We start from the raw sequence: 11,820 nt of genomic DNA, 5'->3' as shown, positions 1-11,820 counted from the left end.
AGAGGCTCTTACCTTGGACTTGATGAAGTTCACTGCTCACCCTATCACACTGCACGAGGCTGTGCTGGGAATCAGGGTCAAAATTAAGACAGAAAACCTGGGTGCATTGGTACAGCTGAGGGCACAAAGTCCTGCTGAGAGACAACAACTCCTTGGGATAATTTTTTTCACTGGGAAAGCACACCCTAAGCCAGCTCTGTTGGGTGGTTTAATCTTGTTTTCAGTAAATATTGGGCTGCTTCTGTGTGCCAAAACAGGCATGAAGAGGACCAAGCCTGTGGGGTAGGTGTGGCACAATACCTGATTCCAGTTACATCTCCATCCCCAATTACTATTCATTAATCAAAACATATTCATTATACAGGCAAAACTCCCCCCAGCACTGCCAGGTCCAGGGCTTGGGTCCTGCCTCTGTTTGCTCCTGCTGGGAACTGCAGCAGCCCACAGGGGCTGTGCAGCAGGCAGAACAATGGGGACATATTTTCCCCAATACAGGAAGTCTGAGAAGACTAAAAATAAAAATTCCTAGAAGAGCTGGGTGTGCAGGAGGGCTGCCCCACAGCTGCAGGGCTCTGGGGTGGAGCAGCACAGGGCCACATCCCCTTTGCTGTGTACAGACCAAGGGGCTTGGGGGGCTTCCCGGGGTGAGCAGTGTGGGAGAGCACCATAAAACATCCTGCACCTCACCACTGGGGGGTGGCTTTCTAATTACCCAGGTGGGTTTCTATTGTGAGGAGGGCAGAAATGCAGGATTTGACGCCAGGGCTCTGAATGTGTCACCTGCCAGGGGCAATTTAGCAAGTGGCCTGTGCTTTATTTTCCTGTTGTCCACAGCCACGGGGCAGCACAAGACAAGACCCCACCCCTGTGGGACCTGCCACCCTGATAAACTGATTTACATCATGTCTGCCTTCCCTGAAAACCCACATTGTGGTGTGAAAAGGGTTTTGTGGGTGTGTGGGGCTGTATATACTATGATGTCTCTTTAGTTAGGGCAGATACCAAAATGCTTTAGGATTTTGACCATCCCATGAAAAGCACTGCCTGTTTGGTTACATAGCACAAAAATAAGAAATATTTAATCAGTTAAGTCGAGGGGGTCCAGCTGACACTCAGGACACTGCTGTGCAAGCAGCCTGTCCCTCAGCATCACTGGGTGCAGGCTCTGGTGCTGCCTCCGTGCTGGGCAGCTCATGAGGTCCAGGCTGCCCAGAACCACCGACAGTGCACATTCTTCACAACGAGGTAAATGCAACAGAATTTGCCTTCCAGACTTTCCCCCCCCCCATCCAGAACCAAACCAAAAGCAGGTGAGAAAATCAAAGGGAAGCCATCTTCAGCATCATTTCTCAGATGACCCACGGCGGGTGGGTCACCATGGGGTGACCAGGGGGCTGTTCCCATGGGTGATGGGGGAGCCCCCAGCCCTGCAGCCTCCAGAGCCAGCTGGGCTTGGCCCACATGTGCCCAGTGACTTACAGAGCAAAGCACCAAAATCAGCTTGTAAGCAGCTCTGCCCAGTCCAGCTCTGCCACTGATCCACCCCGAGAGCTCCAGACCACTCATTCCTGTGCCTCAGTTTACCCAGCTGCAAACAGAGTTGTGTACATTTAATGTCTTCTACTGCAAGGACATTGCACAAAGTGGTCTATAAATGCAAATTTATTAACACAGCAAGACCCAGGTCTGCTTTTGCCTAAGGTGGAAGAGTCAAGCAGAAATAGAATTGGGATCAGTGCACTCATTGCTGGGCACCCTGCAGAAGTGCTGCCTGCCAGGCCTGAGCAGTTACTGTGGAAAAAACCTGGAGCAGCGTGGGGAGGCTTGTCCCAGCACGCTGCTTTGTTTGCTGACAACTAGTGCAAGTGACAACGTTATGAGTGACTTTTAGGATGGCTGTGACTTTAATTAGAAAGGACATTTTTAATAGGCTAGGCAGAGAGCTGTGTGGTCCTGCCAGCGGCTGCTCACGCCCAGGGACGCTGTTATTCCTCTGGCATGTGATAGCAGTATCATGTGTGAACTGACAGAGCAGACATGCCAACATTTTTTTTAGCTGCACAAGCTGTCTCAGACAAGAAAAAAACCCATCTAAATGGCCTCAGGGGCAGCCAGACACAGCCCCCCAGAATTACCTGTGTGCACACAGAAAATGCACGCAGATTTCCGAGCCATATGCATGGGCTGTAATCAATGAGCTCCCCTGATACATGGGAAACACTTCATTCCCAGTAATTGTCCTTTGACAGCTCTAACAAGTAGGATCTGTTTGGGATGGTAATGATTAAAATGCTGACTCACAGAGGGTTTTCCATGCTGGTGGGACTGCACCAGCTTTGTGCTCACTTGGAAGGTATTTTGCATCCCTGCTTTTTAACCAATCTGCAATTTTAATCCTCTGGTTACAAAGGGGTTGTTTGTGGCTTTGCCCAGCTGACTCCAGGTTTCCCTTGTGCAGAGTCTGGAGGGAGAGGGCTCTCTCTTCGCTCACTGAGGGGCAGCAGGGCAGGGAGAATCCCTGTGCTTGCTGCAGCCAGGAGCAGAGAGGAGCTGTTCTGTCTAAGGCAGGAGAGAGAGGAGTGACAGGTCTCCAGCAGCAGGGGCTGAGCCCACAGACCTGCACTTCAGACACCAGCTGGGAGGTGTCAAACCCCAGGGCAGGTTGCTGGCTCTGCAGAGCTCCTGAGCATTTCATGGCAGGACAGAAAACTACTTCTCAAAGGTACTGAGGTGCATCCCCCTGCCTGGCTATTGTGCTGCTGGCTGTGGCCACTTGCCTGCATGTGAAGATGGGGTTTGTCCCTGTGTGTCCCCTTCTGCTCGTGGGACAGCTCCCCAAGGGCCATGTCCAGTGCAGTCCTGCTCCCTTGAACCTCACTTTGCTGCCCTTTCATCAGTCCCCTTGCAGCAGCAGTGATTAACTCAGGGAGGTGTGTGCACCCCAGGGTCAGTCAGGGAGCTGAGAGCAGGAGGAAAAAGGCAGCACCTCTGCCTGCCATGGGGCCAGAGAGTCATCGTGGGCAGATGCTGTGCCTGTGTGCCATGGGACAGCGACAGGCAGAGCCAGGGGGCTGTTTGTCACTGCTGGCACAGCACTGCTTTGGGGCCAAGCACCACACTGCCCCATGGAGCAGCCAGGATCCCTGCCCAGAGTGAGCCAGCCCCCAGTGGCACCATTCACCCACAGCAAAACAAGAAAACCAAGAAAGTTCCATAAACACCATCTCCCCATTCCTCCATCAGCTGCATCATAGCTCCTCACAACCCTTAACCATACTGGCTGTAACTACCAAAAGGCTTTTTTGGTTTCCTCTGATAAGGATTTTCCTTTCCCAAGCCCAGATGATGGCTCAGCTGCAGCAGAGGCCCCTCCTTCTGCTCAGGCTATGGGCAGCTCCAGCCTGGAGCAGCAGCAGCAGCTGTGCCTGTGCTGCAGCAGCCTTCACCGAAAGGAAATTGCCAGCCCCAGAAAACTGCTCCCCTAATTACAGCCTTGGATCATGGAGAAAACCACATAAATGATTCACACAGTGTTCCCAAGCTGCAGCCCTGTAAATGAGAGAGATTTCCAAATGCTACCGAGCCACGCTCGCTGGTATCAGGATGGAGATGCAGAAACTTTCATCACAAAGAGGAGAGAAGGAAAATTCCTGCCCTTAAACGCATCTCTGCAAAACCAAGGAGATCTGGGAGGTCTATCCCCTATAGATCTTTACAGAAGGGTTGTTAAAACTCCTCGGGGAATTCTCATAGGAGGGAGCAGGCAGATAGCAGGGGAACTATAGAAATGCATCTGTTTGTTATTTCAGAGGGACGTGGGGATGGAGCCTCTGCTGGCAAGCAGAGGATGAAAAGGAGAAGGCAAGAGGACTTGGGGCCAGCAGAAAGGGATGGCTGGTGGCAGGGAAGAGAGTTAAAAGTGTCCCATTGTTAGGGAAGTTTGCTCTCCTTCAGACCATCCCTCTCCCAGGGACACCCGCCGCCTTTTGAAGTGCAACCTGAGGCGGTTCCTCGCCACCCATTGGAGCGGGAGCTTTTTTATCACATTAAGTCATTGGGTAGCAAATGAATGGGGGGTTTTGACTATTCACAACTTCACCTTATAAATATCAGGTTGGAGGTTCCTGCAGCTTTGCTCCATCCCCATAGCTCACCTTGGGAAGGAGTGGAGGGAGGTGGCCCTGCTTGTGCAGAGACCTGTGGTGTGGAGAGCTACGGAGCAGCAAAGGGATCCAACCCCACTCCTTGTGACAGCCATGAAGAGAAGCACCCTCTTCATCCTCTCCATCACAGGGGTCTACAGTGCCATTCTCCACTCAGCAGCATGGTAGGGTACAACTTGGTGGAAAGGGCATTTTTTTAGAGATGCTCTTCAGCCTGTGGTAAGGTGATTTATTTTATTTTCTCTTTTTCAGGTCTGTGAATAACTTTCTGATGACAGGACCTAAGGTAATTAACACATGGACTGTCAGGAATTTAAATGGAGTGATTTTGTATTGCAAATGGGAAATAGTGCTTTCCAAGGAACCAGACTTCTCAGAGCATATCGGCTCCAAGTCCTGCCAAGTACAGAGGGAAAGGACTCACAACCTGTTTATGTCTGTTTTCACTGGTAAAGGCTAAAACAGGGCGGATTTTAACCCCGCTGTTTCCCGTGCCAGGCTTACCTGACCTTCTCCAGCAGCGTGGCGGCCGGGGCACACAGCGGCATGGAGGAGTGCAAGTTCCAGTTCGGCTGGGAGCGCTGGAACTGCCCCGAGAGCGCCCTGCAGCTCTCCACCCACAACCGGCTCCGCAGCGGTGAGTGCGCACCTGCGGCCCCGCTCCGGCCCGGGCGGGCGGGATGTGCTCCGGAGGGAGCCGCTGCTGCCGAGAGACTGGCTGGGGGAAAAGGGCCGTCCTGCCCAAAAATCACCGCTGTTTTCCTTTATGTGTATTAACTGGGGTCATAAATAGCACTGACATTATCCTAGGGATCCCAGGCTCAGTGTTTCCCTGCTCCATGGGTCTGCTCCTACCCCTTTGAGTGCAGCATCCCGGGGAGTGCAGTGCCAGAGACATCCGAGTTTCCAGTGGGGAGAAGTGCAGGAGAGGCAAAGGGAGAAAACAGAGATGTGCACTAGGAAACTGCCTTCATAAGAAAGTCGTGGGTATATTTCAATATTATCTATTTCAATGGGCAGAAGTCTGCTGTCACCTAGAGCAGCATGTCTATTTGAATGTCTTCAGAAAGCCAAAAGGACTGCACTAGGAGTGTGAGCGCAGACAGCTGTTAGCACAGGTTCAAAGGATCAATGACCATTTTCTCTGGCAGGCAAGATCAAAGCACAACATACCCCCAGGCAGGGAAGGACAGAGATGAACCGAGTGCCAGGTGAAAGGAGAATTAACTCACCTTGGCCAGAGCAGGACCATGGCATTTCCTTAAAATCCTACCCCTGGCAAGAAGTTTCAACCCCTGTATGGATACCTGAATAATATAATAGTAAATTGCTCTAGCCTGTGATGCTGAAGTCTGAAAAGATCTAGTCATGAGCATTTCATTTCTGTAGCACCTTTCCTTTTGCACAGAGTGTGTGGGTATTTTCTCCTTGCACTTTTGCAGCACAGGAGATCTTCATTCCTGATAATCCGGGATTGATGTCTATATTTGCATGTGACAGCTTTTGCATGTCACATCTTTCTTTCCCTCCTCTCCCCCAGCTACCCGGGAAACCTCCTTTGTGCACGCCATCAGCTCGGCCGGGGTCATGTACACCCTGACCAGGAACTGCAGCCTGGGAGACTTCGACAGCTGCGGTTGTGACGACTCCAGGAACGGCCGCGTGGGTGAGTGACCATCCCAGGACAGACTGACCCGTCCCTCTGTCCCACACACAGCCCTCAGACTGCAGGGCAGGTCTGTGCATAGTCCTGTGTCTGTGCTGCAGGTGGCCGAGGCTGGGTCTGGGGAGGATGCAGTGACAACGTGGAGTTTGGGGAGAAGGTTTCCAAGCTCTTTGTGGATGCCTTGGAAACAGGACACGACACCCGTGCCCTGATTAACCTGCACAACAATGAGGTTGGGAGACTTGTAAGTAATAATAATAATAATAATAATAATAATAATAATAATAATAATAATAATAATAATAATGTCTATATTGAAACAAGATCCAGGCTGTTCAGGTGCCCATTTTCAGGCCCCTGTGAAAATCCAGGCCTGGTAGTGGTTGCATGGGGGAAAAAACACAGCCAGAATCTGGCCTTGAACCTCAACACAGGGATCACAGTAAGAGCTGTTCCCCCTTCCAGCTCCTGCAGCTGTGTAATGCAGTTAACTGCTGGCACACACCACTTATTCAGAAATGCATGGGATTTGTACTTACCTCTAGGCTTGTCTGGTCTGTTAAACAAAGCCAGAACCACCTTCTTTACTTTCTTGCAATATGCATTTCCAAGCTCTTTGGCAGGGAAGCCAGGTGTGAGCTGGCCCTGCTCACAAGCCAGCCAGACTCGCCCCCACTCCTGCCTGGGCCATGGAAGCTCGCAGCATCTTGCCAAACCTCCTTGTCTGTAAAAACAAGGATGACAACACTTAACATACCTATCTCATAGGGTGTGTCAAGGCTTAATCTCACATAGATACCAGCGATTGGGACCTTATAAATACCAGAGGGAGATAGGCAGATAATATCTGTGAAGTGCTTGGCCTGGAGGAGATGCAGAGAGGTTGGGTACGATTATTCCAAAGGAGTTTCACACATTTTGAATGAAACCTCTGAAAGGGACATGGGTTGATGCTGGTGAGTGGCTGAGAAGGGCATGACCTGATAAAGGCACTTTTCTCCTGGCCTGGATTCTCCTGGAAGGGCTGGGGACAATAGTTGGTGCCCACTTAGCTCTGGGACAGATGTCTTCCTGGAACTAAGAGTGAAAGGTACAAGGGTTGATCTTTGCTGTTTATAGCTTAGTTTTCATTATTATTTCATCTTTCCCTTAAGGTACGTAGTCTCTATCGCGCCAATGGTGTCTTTTCTATCGCCTATACTGGTACTAGTAAATGCTTTAGTTGGGTGTGGGGAGTAGCTTTATTATTCCAGGTCATGGAATTCCAGGTCAGCTCTTGGAAGGATCTGAAGTCATGCCAAGAACCAGACACTTTAGCTGCAGTGTGCAGCTATACAGCACATTATAAGTGCTGTAGAGCCTGATTTTGAGATTCCCTAATTTCTTCACCTCATCCCACCAAGGCAGTGAAAGACACGATGAAGAGAGCCTGCAAGTGCCACGGGGTGTCGGGCAGCTGCAGCATCCAGACCTGCTGGCTGCAGCTGGCCGAGTTCCGCGAGGTGGGCAACCTCCTGAAGCTCAAGTACGACCAAGCGCAGAAGCTGGAGATGGACAAGAGGCGCCTGAGAGCCGGCAACAGCGCCGAGAGCCGCGGGGCCACGGCCGAGACCTTCCACCGCATCCACGCCACCGAGCTCGTCTTCCTGGAGGACTCCCCCGACTACTGCACCAGGAACGCCAGCCTGGGCCACCAGGGCACCGAGGGCCGCGAGTGCCTGCAGAGCGGCAGGAACCTGTCGCAGTGGGAGAAGCGGAGCTGCCGGCGGCTCTGCACCGAGTGCGGGCTGCGCGTGGAGGAGCGCAGGACCGAGGTGGTGGCCAGCTGCAACTGCAGGTTCCACTGGTGCTGCACCGTGCGCTGCGAGCAGTGCCGGACGCTGGTGGCCAAGCACTTCTGCACCCGCCGCGACTCCGCCGCGCCCAACCACAGCAGGCAGAGGAGCAGGGCCCACAGGAGATAGGGAAGGCTCTTTGCCGTCCTCATGTTGGGGTCCAGAGGGTTGGGCGTGCACCGTGTGAGGTGCTGGGGTCTCCTGTGGATGGAGGAAGCACAAGGCGCGGGCGCTGGGGGACCGCGGTCCATCTTGCTTCCATGGCTTTTCCTCAATGTTTACCAGTAGCTTCTTTCTTCTTGGGAGTCACTTTATCTGTGTGTTGGACAGAGGGAGGAATTTCATGGTTTATGTGGGCTGGACCCCTCGTGCCCTTGCCGGTGGCTCTGCCAATGGCAGCAGTGGGGCTCCAGCCCCCAGCCAGAGGTGGGAACGGGTGCTGTGGCAGGTCCAGCCAGGTGATCCCATCCCTGCAGCCTCAGGTCCCTGCAGCTGCTTGGCAGCATCTCTGGAGGAAAACTTATGCACTTTGTGATGTGAGAGGAGGTTTGACAGTGTCGTGGTGTGTATTACCACAGCTGCAGCCTTTTGAGGGCTTTGGAAAGTTTACAGTCAGTGTTTACATATTTCCCTCCCCACCTTTTTTTTCTCCTGCTTTTTGAATTTTGTATTCTGGCACAAGAAGCCTTGCCCCAAATAGACAATAGCTTTATGTATTTGTACTGGATAAAATTAAGCATTTTACACTTACTATTTTTTTTTAATTAGCAGATAAGAATTCAGAATTCTTTATGCCTAATGTTGTTTATTAATAAATTGTATTATTGCTTAGCACAATCTGTTTTCACTGTATATTTTGAAGGTATCCTTTAAGAGTTAGATTTTGGACTGTATTTTGCAATAAACCACAATGAAAATAATTGGCTTTTTCTTTTCTGGCTTCCTAGCAGTATGATTTTAGGTGCAAAACTGTCCCTTTCTGTGTAAAACCCAGCACTTCCAGGAATTTCCTCATCATTAATCCAAAAGCCACTGAGGGCAATGAGTTCAGTAGCTGGATCTCAGTAAGTTGGCTCCAGCCTCCAGTCCCCGGAGGGTTGGCTTTAGTACCTATCGCCGTAATCTCGCCCTTTCCAAGCGCTGAGCATGCAGACACAGCCCGGCTAAAGCCGACTCTGAAGCTCCCAAAGTCTCTTTAATTTGCCTCGCCCCGACATCCCCCAGACAATGCGAGGCTGCCCCGCTTTGATGTGGAAAGCGTCAGCACCGGCGCTCACTGCGGATTTCTTGGAGGCACGAGAGGAACCCTTTGAACTGGAGCAGGAGAGAAACCTCGGGGACACTTGTGAATGTGTCTGCTGCTTCCCTGCTGGTTCCCTGCTGCTCCGGGTGCCAGCAGCCCGGGGGGACAGGAGGGGACAGCGCTGGCTGCTCTGTCCCAGGGCAGCTCCAGCCCCTGGGACCCGAGCTGCTCCGGAGGGAGCTGGGCTGTGCCATCACCCACACCCACCACGCAGGGCAGGGATGCTCGGCCAAGTTTGCTCTCCAGCCAGGGGAGGAGGAGGAGGAGGAGAGACAAGTGTAAAAATCCCCCCACAGCTCTGCCAGCACGTTGCACCCACGCTGCAAATGCTCCGGCGCTATTTTATCCAGGTCTCCCTATGGCTCCCTATGCAAACACAGCCTCGGCACACACGAGAGCCAGAGCAGGGAGCTCAGCTTGCAAAACACACATTTGGGAAGCACAACTGACTTCCATGCAGTTATTTTATAGAGAGTGGGTTTTATTAAAGCCCCCGTCAGTTAGTGGGGCTATGCTGCCTTCAGGGTGGCTATTTCTAGTAAATTACCCTGCCAAATCTAAATACCCCAAGATTTTTGCACAGTGTTGCCACAACAGCAGTTGCAACCCCCAAAAATTTAGGGTGAACTGGGAGTGATAAAAACAGACAAGCAAAGCTGCTTTCCTGCATCTCGAGCACTGGTTGACTTGTCTGCACAAATATTACCCCCAGGGTCTCTTTTTGTATTGATTTGGACTGTGCTCCAGAGCCCCAGCAGCTGCAGGCACAGGGTACCACCAAAATCCCACAAAATGAGGATATACAGAGCACACGACAGCCCCTGGTGATGTGCTCTCAGAGGAGGGAAACTATTTCACCAGAATAACTCCCAAGCACACCAAAACCCTCCTGCTGTATGCCAGCAGCAGGTTAATAAAGCACACAGGAAAATCCTGGGAGATGTGGGCACCCAGAGAGCAGGAATGGGCAGGACATGCTGTGTGTCACCTTACCCATTTCTCTGCAACACCTTTTCAAACTGACATTAACACAGAAAATAAGAAGGAACAGGTTTGTAGGTGGCAACAGCACCAGACCAGACCTCTGTCCCACAAAGGCTCCATCCCAGGGAGATGGGGCTGGAGAGACAAGCAGAGATACCACTGCTGAGACCAATCCTTTCCCACTGAGCCCTCCCATTCCCACCAACTCGGCATTCATATCCACCCCATTGTACTTAAATGCTGGAGATGAACTGTCCTTCCTTAAATTTGTCATCAAAGCCATTTACATTTCTGGTTCCCAGACTCTCTAAGGTAATGAGCAAATCACCCCAAAAGCCAGAGACCAAATGCAAACTGAAGCAAACTCAAGGGAAAGTTACACACCATCCCATGGCACAGATCTCCTCTCTCTTTTTGTACCTTGCAGAGACAATACCAAGACTGAACAAATACAAAAATCAACTCTATGGCTTAGAGTGGCACCTTGCCAGAGATATTACAGTCCTGGAGAAGCTGAAGCTTCCTTATCCTCCCCCTTGTTGCTTGGATACAACAGTCATCAATTCTCACTACATTCACTACAAAACAATAGAAATTCAGGATCATCTTAATCCATCACAGCACTGTCAGGGAGCCCTGACACCCCTGCCTGCTGCTGTGGTTTCTGTAATAACCCTCACAAATGCCATGGGGCACAGGGTAACAAACTGAGGATGCCACAGGACTGAGCTCATCATTTCAGCTGTGGTTTTACCTGGGCAGATTTTTCACCCCTGCAGAGCAGCTTCCAAAGCAAACAGCAGCACACACAGCAGAGCACAGTCCTGTCACTGCTGCTCTGTGAAGGCTCCTTCTCCCACCACAGCCAAAGAGCTTTTGCAGGGCCTGGTGATGCCTTCAAACCTGCACAGGTTTGCTTATGATCACACTAAGTCAGCTCCAGTCTGGGGAGCTGGTCCAAATCCCTGTAACTCACTGCACACCTGGAGGAAGGGATGGGCTGGGTCCCCAAGGGCTTGAGGAGGAACCTGACACTGTCCCTCAGTAACAGGATTGAAACAGTGTTGATCCTAATTACAATGAAAAGCCAAAAGTCTTTATCTGGGCCGGGTGCTGCATGAACTCAATGGAAGATCTTGCTGCCTGTCCCTCAGGAGTGACAGCACTGCTTCTCCCCTGGAGCAGGGACACTTTAGGCAGGGCTCTGGGGCCACTTGGATGGTTCTGGAGCAGCATCTTCATGTTTGACCAGCCACTGACATGGACAGAGCATCCTCTGTGATAAGAAATCTGTGGAATCAGTTCAGCATCACCACTGCCTTTCTGGAGGTTTGACACCAGTGTCCCCCCAGTGTATTTGTGCCTTTATTGTGGGAGGGGGATGCTTTAAAATCCATTTCTAGTGAGAAAGGGAAACATACTCCAAATGATCAAAAAATATATTCCAGCTATAGCATCAGCACAGACCAGGGCAGGTTTATGTCAGAGGTGCCTGCTCAACTAACACAGGGTCAGTTTTGGGGGGCTCATGCCATGATAACAGCCCAGGCTAAGCCCACAGGCATTCCCAGCCCTTCCCATCTCTCCCAGGACTATCCCTGTCCCTGTTTCACCAGCTGCCCTTGGCCACGCTGTGCTGCTGTCCAGGTGTCCATCCCAGCACCCTCACCAGGGACAGCCATCCCCAGGTTTCTTCTGGTTTCTTCTTCCCTGCAGCTGGGAATGCCTGCCTAGCCTCACTCCCCTTCAGGCAGGAGCAGGAACATGACCCAGGCGGCCCTGGCTGGGGTCACTCCAGCAGTGCCTGCAGGAAGGTGCAGGTTGGGGTGCAGGTGCCAGCCTGTACCAATGGAGACAGACAGCCCATCC

General features: G+C 51.7%; 1 protein-coding gene across 1 annotated transcript; it reads left to right on the top strand.

The window, feature by feature from the left end:
• Positions 1-4,256: 4,256 nt before the first annotated feature.
• WNT8A (Wnt family member 8A) lies at positions 4,257-7,793 on the top strand. The gene is made up of 6 exons (XM_066560284.1): positions 4,257-4,327; positions 4,416-4,449; positions 4,662-4,800; positions 5,704-5,829; positions 5,931-6,073; positions 7,233-7,793. Exons 1-6 carry the CDS (start codon positions 4,257-4,259, stop codon positions 7,791-7,793), a joined length of 1,074 nt encoding a protein of 357 aa, XP_066416381.1.
• Positions 7,794-11,820: the final 4,027 nt, after the last annotated feature.

The sequence above is a fragment of the Molothrus aeneus genome, chromosome 15 (assembly GCF_037042795.1).
Source record: "Molothrus aeneus isolate 106 chromosome 15, BPBGC_Maene_1.0, whole genome shotgun sequence".
NCBI lineage: Eukaryota > Metazoa > Chordata > Aves > Passeriformes > Icteridae > Molothrus > Molothrus aeneus.
Note: the sequence above shows the minus strand (reverse complement) of the source record. Positions and strands in the feature narration are given on the sequence as shown.